Raw genomic sequence first — 17,536 nt, 5'->3', positions numbered from 1 at the left:
ACTTTGCCCTCCCAGCTGAGCTGACCCTGCCCTGGGGCAGCTTGAGCCCATTGCCCCTCCTCCCATCTCCTGTCCCCTGGCTGCAGAGACCATCGCCCACCTCTCTGCACCCTCCTGGCAGGTAGTTGTAAGCAGTGAGAAGGTCTCCCCTCAGCCTCCTCTTTTCCAGACTAAACACCCCCAGCTCCCTTAGCTGCTCCACATATGATTTACCCTCCAGCCCCTTCCCCAGCCTGGTTGCCCTTCTCTGGACACGCTCCAGGACCTCAATATCCTTCTGATGGTGAGGAGCCCAGAACAGGACACAGTACTCAAGGTGTAGCCTCACCAATTCTGAACAAAAGCCTGTGGCACAGGGTAAGCACTGCTCAAAGGTAGCCCAGTTATTTAAAATCATCCAAGGCAAGGTTTTCTGCAAACATCCCTAGGGCATTTGTTCCTCTTCCTCTACTTTGCCCCTTGTAGCCCTGTATGTTTCACATCTTTATCTGCTTTATCCACCCCTCATCTCCACAGCATTTCCCAGTCTGCTTTTCATTTTGGTGTGAAGGACACCAGCAGAGAACTGGGCAGAAGCAAAGAGTTGGCTTCAGAGGGTTTGCAGTGCTCCCAGCAGGGTGATTTCGCTGCAGTTATCATCTTCCCACTTCATTTTCTCTATTCAGTCGTTATCTCCGACAAACTGGGACGCAAGAGGCTGTTTATTTCTGCTTTGCCACCAAATGAACTTTGCAGCTTTTCAGAAAGGGAGGTGTAAGAATATCAAATAAACCCTGTTTGGACAGTTTCTGGGGTTTTCAAGTAGCCCCACAGCAGATCCTGACCTAGCAAGCCTTTCTGCAGCGCATCCTGCTGTGGAAATTCATCCTCTGAGATCTCAGAAGACACCTATTTCTGCTCCTCCAGGCACGTGGTGTGGATGTGGCCTCTGTAGGGTGGTTTGCATGTCTAAAGCTGTGTGTAAGATAGGTTTTCTTTGATTTATAGGTGGGGAAGTAAGTAGTATATACGAGTGGAGATATGGATGTTCAACCTGGAGAAGAGAAAGCTATGGGGGGACCTCACTGCAGCCTCCCCATCCCTGAAGGGACCCCAGGAACAGGAGGGGAATCAGCTCTTGGGAAGGGCAGAGACTGGCAGGACAAGGGGCTGGAGTGAAGCTGGAGGAGGGAAGGGGGAGAGGAGAGACTGGGGGGAAGTTCTGTGCAGAGAGAGTGGTGAGGGGCTGGAAGGGGCTGCCCAGAGAGGGGGTGGGTGCCCCGTCCCTGGGGGTGTTCCAGGCCAGGTTGGCTGGGGCCCTGGGCAACCTTGTGTAGCTCCAGGCCTGGAGGTTGGTGTCCCTGCCTGTGGCAGGGGGGTTGGAGCTCTGTGAACCTTGGGGTCCCTTCCAACCCAGCCCAGTCTGGGATTCTATGATGTGTGAACCTAAGGTAGGAAAAGAGTAAAGGATACCCAACCTGCAGCCTTACCATCATCCCTCCAGCCTTGCCTTTTCCTTTTTCCTCTCTCCAACCTGCCCCTTGATGAAGAGGGAGTTATTAAAAGCACGCTCAGGCTATGCAGCAGCTCTGTAATAAGATCTGCATTTCTCACATAGCTGCTTAACCTCAATCAATATGGTTTTAATCACCATTTGTGTAACGTGCAATAACTATTAAATTTAAATGGAACGCATAGCTCAGAGCATGCAGAAGGCCCTGGCCAAAGTGCTAACTTTTCCCAAGTTGCTGGAAAGCTGGACTGGAGAGACAGAGTATTTATTCCTTTCATAAACCAGTTAAATCTTGGAGAAGAGGAAAAAAAATGCAGAGTAGCTATGGGAGGGATGGGGGAAGAAATGATATAAACAGAAACTTTGGGTTTCCCTGAAGTTTTGTGAAGAGGTGCCTGGGTGCACTGTTCCCTGGTGTCTGTGTTGAGAGGATGAAGTAAGGTGATAGTGGGTATTCCCTGTGAGAAGCAGAGGCCCACAGGTTGTGAGTTGGGGCAGGAATGTGACTCAGAGCCTGGTGATGATGTGCTGCCTTCCCTCCTGGTGCTGCACCCCATCACTTCCCAGGGGCAAGCTGGTTACTAAGCTGTTACCATGTCTTTGCCAGGCTGGCCAGGGGAAATGCATCTCCATATGAAATGCACTGCCAAGTGAAAGAGCCTTCAGACCCCAATGGTGACCTTGAGAGCAGTCACCTTGGATAAAGACCTATCTCTGCACTTAGATGTTCCAGCAGCAAAACGCAGACAGTGGTAATTATAGCTCTGAGATGAGATTTCATGAAGGGTTTTGATGTGTTAGAAGAGTAGGGCTGATATAAATACCTCAAAACTACTATGGAGCAGTTCCCCTTGGCAGCAGAAAAAGGCAGAGTGTATCTACACTGATTTTCAGGCAGAGGTATGCAGCAAGTACCTGCCAAAAGCGGGTTAGCCCCTGCACCAAGCCTGGGAGCATGAGAAGAGCTCTTGTTGCTTCTCCATGCACATGGCTCCAGCACTTCAATGCTCAGGTTCTGGGACTTTGTGTGACAAAGCATCCCAGCCCCTCTCAAAGCTGTAGTGGCTCTGAATAGTCTCAAACTATGGGGCTTTCTGACAGTAGACTAATTGTGAGCTCTTCCACCTCCACTGTCTTTCCTCCCCTAGTCCATGGACTCATTTATTAGTTTAGCCTTTGTTGTAAGGTTTCTAAGAGGCAAATGGATTGGTTAAAGCCCAGGTATTAAAAACAACAGCAACAAAGAAATGTCAAAACTTATTTCCTCAGAATATTTCATATATATATATATATAAATATATATATATAAATTTATATATAACATTATCATGTGCTGGCCAGTGTAAAGAAGTGGAAAAATCATTAGAAAAGGAAATGGATGTACTATTAGCAGAAGGACAACGCCAATATGATCTCCAAATGTGGTTGGGATTTTTGTTTTTCCCTTCTAAGCAAATTTCCCTTTTGTGCTGAAGTTCATGTCTCCTTGTATGTGTACATCTATGATTCTATGACCAGGAGTGGTGGTGTTCACTCCCTGCCCTATCTGCAGCCTGAATCCTAACACAGCAGCCAGCCAGAAGAAGGACTTGACTAAATTTAAACTGAAACCATCGTGCTATGCTCAGGGTGTGTGGTCAGCTCACAGCTCAGCTCTCTTTGATGAGGTAGCTGCTTCCCAGAATCCAAACCATAGCCAGGCAACTGTGTGCTGCTGCCACTAACAACAGGGATCAGGAGAGCTTTAGTGGGTTTTGCTCACAAATGCTGTCCCTATCATGGACTGATTCTCAGCTGGAGGGGTGGGGGGGTCAATCAGAATAGCCCTTTCTGGTCATGCATACCCTCATGCTGATTTATCCCAACTGAATACCTGCACACTGCTTTTCCATAGATCTGTGCTCTACATCCAAGATCATATCCTTTGGCTTTAAAAGGATCAGGGCAGGTTTTTACTCTCTCACTTCTGGTTTCTCTGGCTGGCTTAGGGGTTGACGTGTGTGGATGGGTGTGAAAGGGAGTTGTGAATAAAATAAATCTTAGGACATGTGTGAGTCACTGGCACAGGGTGCCCAGAGAAGCTGGGGCTGCCCCTAGATCCCTGGCAGGGTTCAAGGTCAAGGTTGGATGGGGGGGCTTAGGGCACCCTGGGCTGGTAGAGCTGTCCCTGCCCATGGCAGGGGTGTGCACTGAGGGGGTAAGAGGGCCCTTTCAACCCAAACCAGCCTGGGGTTATAGGATGTACATATATTTAGTATGTATATACATATATATGTGCATCTTTGCATAGACATATGTAGGAAAGAAATGTGTGCATGCATTTCACATACTCACATGGAAATAGTAATCAATACACATATATATAGATAAATATATAGATACACTCATGAATACACCCCTGGGCAGATGTTTTCCTTATCTAAATGCTCGGTGCATGAGTGAGAATGCACTGTACCCATACAAGGACCACTGCCCCCTTCCCAGCCCTCCAACAGGTGCTGGAGAGCCAAATCCCACAGCCTACTTTGCTGGGATTGTGCTGGGAAGGATGGTGGCACTCAGCCCATGACCCAGCCAGAGCCAATCCAACCTCAGCAGCAAAAGCCACTTTGCTCCAGCATCCAAAACCCAGAATAGAAGCAGTGACAGTCCATTGATTGTGTTTTCTGGGAAGCAATGGAACATTGCAGCCCCTTGGTAGAACCAAATGAAAACTGTCCTGCAAGAAGATTTCTCCTGTGAAAGATCTTAGAAAAACAAAGTGGTTTATAACCCACCCAGACTTAGAAAAACATTAATGAGGAAGAAGGAAATAAAGAAACACATCACTGAGAACCCTGATGGGGTTAAGAGCAGCCTGACAATGACTGCTAAGTGCTTGGGGGAAAGGAAAAAAATAAAAAAACAAGAAGCAAAAAGAAGAAAAACAAAAGATGGGGAAAAAATAAAAGAAAAATATACAAGAAGAGAAAGAAAAAAGGAGGAAAAAGGGATAAAACATTGGTAAGGAAAATAGCTCAAGCTTTTCAGTGTTTGTGGTTAGTAGGTAAGAGTCACAGCCTGGCAGGGGGTAAAAATGTTCTCTCTTTGCTTTAATGGTTGCAAAAAGCACTCTCTTCTGTCTAGAAATTGTCACCACACGTTGCTTAGTGACAGCACTTGATAAGGACGGCGAGTAAATCTGCCTACTCCATCCTTTTGTCTGGGGAGCAAGAGGCAGCTGGGGAGCTGGCTGTGAGGAGCAGGAGGGTCAGGGACTGAGGCTGCAGGACATGCATGGTCTCCTGGTTCTTGGGAGAATCATAGAATCACAGAATCATAGAATTGTAGGGGTTGGAAGGGACCTCCAGAGATCATCGGGTCCAACCCCCCTGCCAAAGCAGCTCCCTAGGAGATATCACTCAGATAGACGTCCAGACAGGTCTTGAATCTCTCCACAGCAGGAGACTCCACACCCCCTGGGCAGCCTGTCCCAGGGCTCCCTCACCCTCACTGGGGAAAAGTTCTTCCACATGTTGGTGTGGAACTTCCTGTGCTCCAACTTGCAGCCATTGCCCCTTGCACTGTCCCCACAGACACTGAAAAGGGGCTGGCTGATTCCCCCTGCATCCCCTGCTTAAGATAATTATAGACTTTAATTAGGTCCCCCCTTAGTCTTCTCAAGGCTGAACAGGCCCAATTTTGCCTTTCCTCATAGGGGAGATGTTCCAGGCCCCTAATCATCTTTGTAGCCCTCCTCTGGACTCTCTCCAGGAGATCCCTGTCCTTTTTATCCCAGGGATCCCAGAACTGGACACAACACTCCAGCTGGGGCCTGACCAGTGCAGAGTAGAGGGGGAGGATCACCTCCTTTGACCTGCTGGCCACACTCCTCCTGATGCCCCCAGGATCCCATTGTCTCTCTCAGCCCCCAGGGCACACTGCTGGCTCATGGCCACCCTGTCACCAACCAGGACCCCCAGGTCTTTCTCCACAGAGCTCTTCTCCAGCAGGTCATCCCCCAGCCTGTACTGATACAAGTGGTTGTTCCTTCCCAGGTGCCAGACTCTCCACTTGCTTTTGTTGAATTTCATCTGGTTTCTCCCTGCCCAGCTCTCCAGCCTGTCCAGGTCTCTCTGGATGGCAGCTCTGCTGCAAAGCTTGTAGCAAAGGGTCACGGGGCAGAGCACTTGTTGATGTGATCAGGGTTTGGACATTGACACTGGTGTAAGCAGAGTGAAAAGAAACCAAACCAGAACTCTGAGATGTCAGCTCCAATTGTGGTTGTAGGAAACTTCAGATTTGGCTTCTTTCTACATAAACAAACAAAGCTCTAAAGGAAGGGAAAGGACCCCAGCAGGCTGATCAGAAAGGGCTTCTCCTTTCTCCTTTCACTCCCCCACCCCTTACCCCCCAGTGGAATTCGGGGTTTTGCTAAGAAGGCAGGATGCAGGATTTAAAATTGCTTTTTCTCTTCACCAACCTCCCAGATGGGGCTCAGCTTTTTGGCCTTCAGCTCCCTGGTGATGCTGGGGATGGGCAGGAACACGAAGTACGGCCGCGGTTACACGGCGAAATCGGAGCAGGCTGGTTTTTTGGCCTTGCAGTGAATAAATTCCTGCTTTGGGGAAAAGAAAAAAAAAAAAAAGAACCCACACCAGAGTATGAAGCATGGCAGATATTAGCTTGTGCTCATGGATTTTCTACGGGGAAGTTTTGGCCCAGTTGAAACTGGGGCTGGGTTACAGGGCGATCGTTTTGGGAGCAGCGTGTGCGCTACGCCTGCCAGCTTTGTGAAACAACAGCTGAGCTCTCCCCATCTCCCCTCTGTGCTGCCACAGGGACTCCTTGGCAGCTTAATCCTGGTGGAGATTTTTTTTCCCAAGGCAGGGTTGTAGGGCAGTTATGAGATTTTAAAAGGGGTCCAGCTACTGGTTGATTTTTCAGGAGCTGTAAGTGCACAAGGATGGAATGGAAACTGGTGGTTGGTGTCATCCCATTCCTGGGAGGGCTTGGGGTGGTGATGATTGTATTGGCATTGTTGGAGAAAAACAAAGCCCTTGGGACAGAGTTGGGAGAGTCTGATGGTAGTGCAGCATGGTAATGGTGTGGGGTTGTGGCAAGGTGTGTCTGGAGAAACTTCAGTGTCTTCTACCCAGGACAATGAAGCTCTTTCATGTGTATTGCTAAGCTGCAACACATGGTCAGACTAGACCTTAGAGGAAGAAAAGCACATTAGGTGGCTCTGGTGGCTGGTGCTGCTGGTGGAAACACTTTGCCAAGGTGTTTTGTACCTCAGGGCACCTTGTGTAGGAGCAAGAGCTTCAGCCTCTGCATCCAAGTTCTCCTTTGGCTTTTGGCAAATTTTTGCTTTACAAACACCTTTCTCCTACATCTTGCCTGAGACCCATCAAGCTCGTTTCACTTAGGCCAGCTTAATGCCTCATGCAGCCTTATTCACTACTAGCATGCCTGGCACATCAATCAGCAACCTAGAGGAGTTACACAACCGTGTCATCTGAGAGCAAAATTAGTTCAGCAAAAGGTGGTTGTTTTTTGGCTTGATGGAGGAATTAAAACATTAGAAGAAACCAGCTTGAATTCTGAGGAGGAGGTAGCAGCAGCATACAAAAAGCCCACAAAAGTTATTTTTTGGCAACACAAAATGTATTTGTTCAGCCCAAAAAAGAATTGTTTTGGTAAGGTTTTGAGTGACCTGATGTGGGGGAGTGGGGTTCTTGAAATCAATTTTGCACAGGATTTGCTGTTTCAATATAAAAATGTTTGAATGTACAATGAAAAAAAAAATAAAGAAAGAAAAACAAAAAGCTGACAGTGTTTAGAAGACAAATCTTCACATTTTGGAAATGAAAGACAAAAGGAAAGGCTTTTATGTCAAAATAAGTCTAATATTAATCATAATGCCTCTCTCTTTTTCTTTCTACTTCTTTATCAAATTAAACACAGTGGTGTTTATTTTTCCCTGGGCACTTTACAACATCTCATACCTGCCAAATGCATTATCTTGTGACTCATTTTCCCTGTCCTGCTTCAGACTTTCTAGCTTATGATGATGGTATTGCAAGGGGCACAACTACAATGCTGGCCCATAATTATGTGTGGAATGGTAGAGTCCACCATCCCCAAGATGTGGATTGGGAGATGGGCCTTATTTCCTTCTTAGCATCCACTTACTAGGAGGTTTCAGGGCCTGAAGCCCCTTAGGAAGTGTTGCAATGTGGTTCCTTAGGGCTCTGCTCTTCTCCAATAGACACCCAACCCATGAGCTATTGTCTGCTTCAAGTGGACAGCACAGGCAATGTCTGATCTCTCCTACACCCCAGGCTCCCCTCCAGGATTTAACAGAGGGTATTTTTTAGGTTTTCTAATTTCTTCCATGGTTGCAAACATCTGAACAAACATCTGGTGGTGAGCCTGGTGAAGAGGGGAGTTGCAGAGAGAGCGGGAAGCCAGACATCAATAAATGGCTGGAGACTCAAACCCCATGTTGTTACAAGGAGAACAGTCAGTCTACAAGGTATTTTATATTTCTGGTGCTGGCCATTGCCAGAAGCTGTCCCAGTCCCCCAAAGTGACTGTGTCATTCTCCTGTTGAGGATCTGGAATTTCCCTTTGCACTCTGGAAAGTTGTGGCAATCCATTCCCCATCTGAGGAAGGGAGCTCTGGATTTACAGACCATTGAGAGAGTTGAACAAGCACAGGGACTGAAAAGCACACTGTTCCTTCAACCCCAGAAGGTATTTACAAGAAAGCAACAAATAAGGGGATGTGAAACCCTGCCAGGGGATTGCCACGCAGCTCTCCAGCTCAGGCTGAGGATGCAGAGCATCAGTGCTAAAGGTGAAGCTGCTTTGAGTCTTCACATGCTTCAACAAGCCTCCTACAAAGGGCAAACTTGAACCTGTGCCCTTATCAAGGTCTTATCAATCTGTGGTTCTTCACTCACTGGGGATTCAGAGCACAATATATGACTGAGCAGATTTAGCCTGAGGTATTGAGGTTCAGGATTGTGTGGTATTCCTTTCCTTTCCTTTCCTCATGGGTTCCCCAGATATGTTTCTCCACCTGGCTGCATCACTGATCTCATGTCTCTCCAAAGTCCTCCACCATGCTATAACCTTTAGTGCTATGCACCTGTATCAGCTCTCCAGCTCTGTCTCCACCTGTGGAGAGCTCTGTCTCATCCCATAGAGAGACTCTGAAACCCAAACCAGTGCTTCCTAACCCCAAACCAGACACTGCTGCTTCACACAAGGCTTTTGCATCTACTTTTTGAAGGACCAGGTGAATCAAAAGCCAGAACATGACAGACATCATCATCCAGGCTTATTCCAAAATTAGGTAGGGACCTGGAAGAAATAAGCTCTACTGAAGTTATTGGAGGAGCACCAATGATATCCTGCTGTATTTTTTCAGATCTTGAGAAACACAGCTAAAAGAAAGATTCAAGGTGACCATCTTCTGGTGGAAAAGAGTACAGGCTTGATAAAAATGTGGGTTTGTATGTCCTTATGCAGCAGCATCTTTTACATAACCTTAACAAAGACTTAACCTCCTTTTCCCACTCATTTTTTAATAATAAAGGTCTTCATCTATTCAGCTATCATTTCTGTTCAGCTCAAAGTAGCTTTTCTTCTGGAAACACTGGGCACCAACTGTAAAACTGAAAATGACAGACTTGTGTGGTTGGATTTCAGTTCTTCAAAATGTTCAGTGTATTTTAGCTGCTCCCCATGAAGACCAGGCAGAGCATCTTGTACTATCATGTGTCACAGCTCATGTACTACCAAGTGCCTGTATGCTGTACGTTGCCTTCCCTCCCACCACACTATGACCTGAAAATACATGTGAAAAGTCCTTAGGGCAAACCTGGGAGCTAAATGTAGATGTAGCAAAAGAGTGTGAGAAGGCAGAGGAGATGAGAAATCAGGAGGGACTATCAAACAACTGTAAGGGATTGAGATGTATGAGATTTGACCATGTGTCAAGGTTTGCTTGGGGGCAGTGGAGGAGCGTATTTAACATCATAATTGCTCTGCACAGACAGTGCTGGGAGAGGGGATGATGTGTTTTAATGTGTTTTAAAATGAATGTGAAATGCAAATCTAACCTGAACACGATACTGATCTCGATGGTCTTCTGGGTCTCTTTCCATATGCTGCATTTCTGCCTCCTAAATGGGTCTCCCAAGAGCACAACTAAAAGAAATCCTTTTCCTTCCCCAAAACTAGTCCTGCCATGGCTAACTGAAAGCCTTGCTGTTTGTATACTGATTCCTCAGTGTACTATGAAACAAGAACATTGACTCCTTGCTAGAGGGGCTCTTGACTGCTGGGTAGCAACGATTTTATTCAGAGGTCTGATTTCAGACTTACTGATGTCTGACTTAGAATGCACAAGTGTTAGGTGCTTGTTTGAGATACTGTGGGGTTTTAATAAAAAATTCCCTGAGATATGAAACTCTGAAGCTGTGAAAGATGTTAACAGCTCCAAGGGCGTCTGTTGGACAAAACCAGCTTAATACCATTGTTTAGGCAAAGAGGACAGGAACATTAGGGCTACAGCTGGTGCCTCTGCTGACCAAGTGATGATCCCCTAAAGCCAAGATTGCTAAAACAGCAGCAAAGCTGCATGACACTTCCTACTTCTTATGGAAAGATTTCAATTTGGACATCTGGTGTCTTCAACAAACGTACATCACAATCCAAAGATCAGAGCAGGAAAGAAGGGGAAAGAGATTAGCAGGCAGCAGCTCTGCCTCTCATATGGATTTGTACCAAATACCACCCCTGTGAACCCTGGTGCTGTGGATGGATGCCTGGCACTCATAGTAATGCTCTTGCTTCAAAACTTCAGTTGCCAACAGAAAAAAGGCTGGGGGAAACTCAGTTCTTCTGAAGTGCCAGTGTATTAAAAAAACCCACCAAAAAAACCAGTAACCCAGGGGAAATCATACTAGTCTACTTCCAAGAGACTGGAGAATGTCAAGCCATACCTGGGAAAGCAAATTCACATCAAGCCTGTGAGTGGGTTTTGTAGCCTCCAGCTTTGAGCAATGAGGGCTGCTCTGCTGCCTGAGCTCAGTAGAGTGTGGGGTGATGCTGGTGTGCAGTGTCATGAGTGCTGGGGGGCAGGAGTGGCCCTGGACATCACAGATACCACTGGGGACTTTCACTCCCTTGTATGCCTGTAGCATTAGAAGCATGGATATGGGCTCACTGCATCCACAGTGCACTGGGACTCCTTGGCTCACTGCTTGCCTTAGCCTGATCCCATTTTTACAGCCCATCCTCTGGGTCCCTCCTGCCTGAGGTCTCTGGGGCAGTCTTCATGGACAGTTCAACCCTTGCTCTTGGCACATGGAGATGGCTTTGGTTTTGTGTGCTCCACACCATTCTGAGGGAGAGGGGAGGGAAAACAACCCCCCATCCATCCTTAGACTAAACATAGCTCATGGTTTGTTCCATCCATCTTCAATGATACCTTGTGGCTGAGTAAATGATGACTTGCAACTCCATGGTGGTATGTGCTGAGAGAGCAGAAAATAGCAGCAGTCACCACCCACACATCTCTGCAACTTTCCTGAGAGGAAGTCATCCCTGGGTGGTAGCTCTGGTCAAACCATCTGCCACCAGCTTGCCAGCTGTCACACATGGTCCTCCAGCTCTGGGTGGTGTTTTTCTAGGGACCATGATTAGACGTAAGGCATGCTCAGCCCTTCAGCTCAACCCTTCCCTTTGATCCAGCCATGGGAACTTACAGTCATCATTTTTTTTGCTCTGGTACAGTTTCTCCTGGTCTGCACTTTGCCAAAAGGCTAGTTCAGACCTTCTGGGTATAAGAAAAGGACTTCTACATCTGTGCTAGATCTTTTTATCATCATTCTAGAATCAGTCGATCCACTGACTGAAGAGGAGTGCACAACTCATCTTCTCCCCAAGGATAGACCTAAACCAAGTCAAATCACACACTGGAAGTGCCTGTTCCCTTCTACTGGTATAAAGCAAACGTGGGGTCTCTGACATCTCAGCTACACTGAGATGTAGACATCTAAGATGTAGATTCTTCCTAAGAGCAATCCATCATAGGGATTTAAATGTGAGTTGCCACCAGCTGTGGCCTTATTTCACCCATACTGACTAATGATGCCTAAATAAACTCCATGTATAATTAGCTCCAGTCAAATTCTCAAATCTTGATAGAATCAGACACACTGGGCATAAGGCAGCTGCTGACAATGCACCTGTATGAATGTGTTCCCTGATGAGTATTTATTTCTAATTAAACCAAGATATGTGGATTTGGGATAGAACCCAATCCAGATGATTACAACCTTCATGACAAATATGAGTTTGGACCCATCTGTGTTTTAGGAAAGTGAAGAGCATTGCTATACTTTTGGGGGATCCTTTTTTTTTTTACATTCTTTAAATACCTCATTCCTGACAGCCTCCTGGCTGCCACTTAGGTCACTATTTTATTAATTGGATTTCATTCAAGGTGAATCTTGACTGAGAATTACAAACGAAGTGGTAATAACTGAGCTTGTTCAGATAAAGACTGAGGAGGGCAGACACAAACCCAGTGACCTGATTTGCAACAGTAGCAGGATTATTGGTGACTCCTGCCTTCCAAGTCCACCAGATGCTTTGTGGTTCTTTCTTCATGTAATCCAGAAGATGCTCAGAAATACTATGGTAGAGAAAGAGAGGCAGAGAACTGGTAGGAAATAGGAGTTTTGGGCTGTTGCCCTGCAGACTCTTGTGTCCTATGAGTGCTAGAGCTCCTTGTGCTGTTAAAGGTATCTGGAGACAGAGAAGCATCTGGGACCTGTGCAATGAGCCCCAGGTAGAATAAAGAGGTTGGTGTTGTCATGCTCTTCCATGTCACAGCCACCCTGACTATGGAGTTACAACAGCTCCACCCTGTAATGCTGTGAAAATCCCAAGTAGATGATGAAGGGATGCACCACATTGTATTTCACCTTGAAAGAAGGAAACAGAGAGTTTGTAGTTGAAGTTCTCACTAAGTCTTTGTTCCACTTGGCTGCTTTGCTACCAAGGAACAAAATATAGAATCATAGAATCATAGAATCATAGAATGGTCTGGGTTGGAAGGGACCTCAAGGATCACAGAGCTCCAACCCTCCTGCCACAGGCAGGACCACCAACCTCCAGACCTGGAGCTACACAAGGTTGCCCAGGGCCCCATCCAACCTGGCCTTGAACACCTCCAGGGACGGGGAATCCACTACCTCTCTGGGCAGCCTGTTCCAGCCCCTCACCACTCTTTCTGTAAAAAACTTCCCCCTAATATCTAATCTAAACCTTCCCTCCTTTAGCTTTAGTCCATTCCCCCTTGTCCTGCCATTATCTGCTCTTTTAAAAAGTCGAATCCCCTCCTGCCTATAAGCTCCCTTCAGGGACTGGAAGGCTGCAATGAGGTCCCCCCACAGCCTTCTCTTCTCCAGGCTGAACAAGCCCAGTTCCCTCAGCCCCTGAGGGATATGTTACTATGCAATGAGAAGTGGTTATCTTCATAAGGAAAATCTGACCCAAAATGTGTGGGCTTGTATGTATGTTGGAAGTGGGGAACAGTCATATATGTCCCCAGAGGAATGCTCTTCCAAGGGTGTGTTAGGTCTGTTCCATGTGTATGCTTTGCATGTGTGTATTTGCATGATTTTGCATATCAAAATATAGTTTGTCATTATTCTTTGTTATCTGTTTATCAATATTCATCAATCTAGCAGTCTTCCTGCACTGCAGGGATATCCCCATCCATAGGGACACCCACCCTGTTGGTTTTCTCTGAGAGACAGGTGTAAGTTCTGGTGTAAATTCAGATTGCTGAGCTGTGCCAGTTCATTCAGAAGCTTGGACCTCATGTTCTGGCACTGTGTTTCCTTCTTTTCCACTTGAGCTTAGCAGCCCCTGTTGAGATCTTGGAGCATTTTTGAAGCCTAGAGTTGAGTGAGGGCAGTGACATGTAAAATGGGGTGAGCCTAAAACTTGGGAAACAGGAGGAAAATGGAAGTGATGAGAAAGCATGAGGCTGCTTACAGAGTCAGAGGAAAGTCCAGTGAGTTGTCAAAAATAGAACTCAACATATACAGCAGTGGTTATTGAGGATGCTTTAGGAAAAAGCCCAAGGTCAGGGAAAAACTACCCCAAAACCCTCTCCTAAACATCAAGCAGAGGCTTTCCCCTCTGTTCTCCTGCTGGAAAAGACTATGGGTAGTAGATCCTCATATGTCTACAGGTAAAACCCTTTCAGTGAGGTAGCTTAGGAGTTACCAAGGTGCTACCATCATTATCTCTGGAGATGGTATCAGCAGTGGGGAGTCACTTGGGAAGAGACTACAGCAGGGACATAGGAGAAGCAGAAGAATGGCCAAAGGGAATCTACAGCCCTGTGGAGGGAACAGAGGTTTTAAAGGTGGGGCTGTTGAATGGGGAAAGTGGAGGAGAAATTTCTGCTCTAGAAAATTATTTTCTTGGATTTATGGGTCAGTATTTTTCATACACCTCCCAAGCACCCAGAATCATCACATGAAGATTAACCCAGTGCTCTTACTTGCTACAGCTTTCTGTTTTCACCTGGCTTTCATTGTTTGTCTCTTTCAGGTTGAATTCACTCCTGATCAGATTGAAGGTGAGGAAGATGTGTTTCTCTTCTGTGCACAGCAAATACCATGAGTGGGAGGTGCCTGGAAGTGCTGGAGTGGACATGGGTGTGGTATAGGAGCTCCCTTGAGAAGGGAGTTGACTCCTGCATTTTAATTCATGGGTTTTGTCCTGGTCAGTCCCTCCTACAAATCCTCTGTTGAGCTGGTCAAGAGAAAAGGGGGGAATGTCATGCACTATGCAGATTATTATTTCATTAAAGAAAATATCAGCCTCTCTGCCAATGAAGCAAAACCAAAAAAGACCAAAACAACCCCACACTGCCAAAGCCTCAGTCCTATATACTCTTTCTTTAAGAAAACCCACAAACAAAATGCCAATTCTTTCAAGAGAAAGTCTCACAGCTCTGCTTTTTGAGAGCTATTCCAAGGATTCAACCCAAATTTAATGTGTTGGAGTTTTGTGACAGCTCTCCAGAAACCAGCAAATAATGACAGTGACAGCGTTTGGGGGTTGGACCTGATGATCTCTGGAGGTTCCTTCCAAACCCCTGTGATTCTGTGATTTTCTTTTCTTTCAAAGCAAAAACATCAGCAGTAGTTTCTGAAACCCTTGTCCCAGCCCAAGAAACTGATACTGGAACCACATGCATGAAGTCCTGGGAACACCACCACTTGCAGCTGTCCCCTTTTTCCTCAACTACCAGCTTGCTTTTTATTTAAAGGGATAATTGATAGATTGAGTCAAACATCTGGCAGAATTTTGCTTTGGTCTTCAAACACTTGGCAGAACTTGGGAATGCCTATGAAAAATGGTATCAGAAAGTGGGTAAACTAGAACAGATTAAATAATAATAGTAATGATAATAAAATAAAATCACAGGCTAACCAGTTAGGCTGATTCAGATAGGAGAGGTAAAGAAAGAAGGGAGCAAATGCCATAGTATCTTAAAAATTGAGGCTTTCCCACAGAGATCCAACATTACCTTGGGATTTTCAAGCTCCCCCTTAATGGCTTTAGTTTCTATTTTCTAACAACAGGTCAAAGGTAACTCATGATTGGAGGCAACTGTTAAGTGCTGGGAACCTGCCCCTTTTCCAGTCCCACAGTTATGGGTGGGACAGTTCTGACCCACAAACATTTGAACTAGTCCAGCAGCACAGAAAAGCTGGATCTCCCATGAGTTAATGTTTTAGGGATTGGATAGGACCCACCTTGTTTACATTCCTTGTTTTCTCTCTCCCTGAGGGGAACAAGCTCTAGAGACTCAATCAGAGGATGGGAAAAGACCTGTTCAGAAGTAACAGGATGCTTATCTGGCCATTAACCCATTGGAATGGCTAAGAAATGGCAAATTTGGAGCTGCCATAAAAGGTAACAGGACTAGAGAAGATGTAGACCATCTCTAGAAACAGCAAGTTTCATCTTTTCTTCTTCTTTTTTTCTTCTTCCATCTGCCTTGCAATCTGGCTGTGCTCACTGCATGCACAGGGAAACGCTGGGAATCCAGGACTTGGTGACATAGGATGTCCTTGAACTATCAACGGGAAAACTGTGGGACAGGAAGCAGATAGCATCATCTGTATGAGAAAGGCTACAAAGGCTTAACAGAGTTACACTGTGTGCTAGTGCTGGGGGAAACCCTAAATAGGCTCAAGGTTAATCCCACAGTTGGTTCATAGGTTCTAATGGCCTCAGCATTAGCAAGGGACTGATGACTGCTCATCAGTCAGCTCCTCCATTTCTTTTGTTCCTGGCCTCTTCTTCCCCTTCTTCACCTGAGCTTTAGAAGGTTCTTAGCTTCATAGGTGAGTGGGAGGCAGATTTATAGTTTCTAGATAGATATTCACTCCTAGATAGAGCTTGGATGCTTCAGATGTTAGAATTATAGCCACAACATGGTCCATAGTTGTCCCTAGATTGTCCCTGGCACACTTTGTCCTCTGTACTAGTTTGCATATGTCAAAACTTGCCAGGAAGTGTGCTACAAGTTTAAGTAAGTAATAAATCACTATTCCAGTGCTTGGGACTGTTTCATTTAGTGTTAAAAGCACAGGTTAGAAAGCAAGCACCACTTGCCATGATTTATGGGTGTTATACTGGCTGTTGGCATGACATGAGAGTTGGGACTCAGAGGAGCTCTACATTAATACATCTTTCTGATTTGTTTTCTCCTTCCAGTTCTCTCCTCACTCTCAAACTCCCAAGACTGCCAGCTCTCCCTTTCTCCTGGGTTTCAGCTGTACTTGCTTTGTTCTGGGTTCATTTTCAGCTGGGTATTACACTGTTAATTGTGTTCAAATTTCCTCTTTCTGGAAACTATCAGGAAGTCAATACCTTTATTTGGGGTTCTTTTTTGGGGTTGTTTTCTTTAGTTATTTGGTTGGTTGCTTGTTTTTTAAATCTCTAAGGTATAATCATAGAATCACAGAATCACAGAATTGTAGGGGTTGGAAGGGACCTCGAGAGATCATCGGGTCCAATCCCCCTGCCCAAGCAGGGTCCCTAGGACAGGTCACACAGGTCAGCATCCAGATGGGTCTTGAATATCTCCAGAGAAGGAGACTCCACACCCCCTGGGCAGCCTGTCCCAGGGCTCCCTCACCCTCACTGGGGAAAAGTTTCCACATGTTGGTGCAGAACTTCCTGTGCTCCAACTTGCAGCCATTGCCCCTTGTCCTGTCCCCACAGACAGTGAATAGGGGCTGGCTGATTCCCCCTGCATCCCCTGCTTAAGATAATTATAAACTTTAATTAGGCCCCCCCTTAGTCTTCTCAAGGCTGAACAGTCCCAACTTACTCAGCCTTTCCTCACAGGGGAGATGCTCCAGGCCCTTAATCATCATTGTAGCCCTTCTCTGGACTCTCTTCAGGAGATCCCAGTCCTTTTTATCCCAGGGATCCCAGAACTGGACACAACACTCCAGGTGGGGCCTGACCAGGGAAGAGCAGAGGGGGAGGATCACCTCCTTTGACCTGCTGCCCACACTCCTCCTGATGCCCCCAGGATCCCATTGTCTCTCTCAGCCCCAGGGCACACTGCTGGCTCATGGCCACCCTGTCACCCACCAGCACCCCCAGGTCCTTCTCCACAGAGCTCCTCTCCAGCAGGTCATCCCCCAGCCTGTACTGATACAAATGGTTGTTCCTTCCCAGGTGCAAGACTTTACACTTGCTTTTGTTGAACTTCATCTGGTTTCTCCCTGCCCAGCTCTCCAGCCTGTCCAGGTCTCACTGGATGGCAGTGTCAGCCAATAATAATCACTTCTTTCTCTCTCTCCACCTCTGTCTTCACCATATCAGGAGCTAGGTGCCTCTGTGAGCTTAGCTGCTTTCCCATTGAAGCTAGATCAATAGAAAGTCTATCCTATGTGTTAGACATTACTGTCTGTCAGCCTATTGTGATTGACCCCAGCT

The 17,536-nt window shown here is 46.3% G+C and overlaps 1 protein-coding gene across 3 annotated transcripts in view; it reads left to right on the top strand.

Moving 5' to 3' along the window:
- Positions 1 to 17,536, top strand: part of MYL3 (myosin light chain 3) — a gene marked incomplete at its 3' end in the record, with an annotated part of 41,168 nt that overhangs the window by 10,588 nt on the left and 13,044 nt on the right. For all 3 annotated transcript variants that reach the window (XM_084260527.1, XM_084260526.1, XM_084260525.1), the window contains exon 2: positions 14,120 to 14,147. In XM_084260527.1, the coding sequence (XP_084116653.1) occupies positions 14,120 to 14,147 (28 nt within the window). The remainder of the gene's footprint in view (positions 1 to 14,119; positions 14,148 to 17,536) is intronic.

This window comes from Gallinula chloropus (assembly GCF_964237585.1).
Source record: "Gallinula chloropus genome assembly, chromosome: 2".
NCBI lineage: Eukaryota > Metazoa > Chordata > Aves > Gruiformes > Rallidae > Gallinula > Gallinula chloropus.
This window is presented reverse-complemented; position numbering and strand designations above follow the sequence as displayed.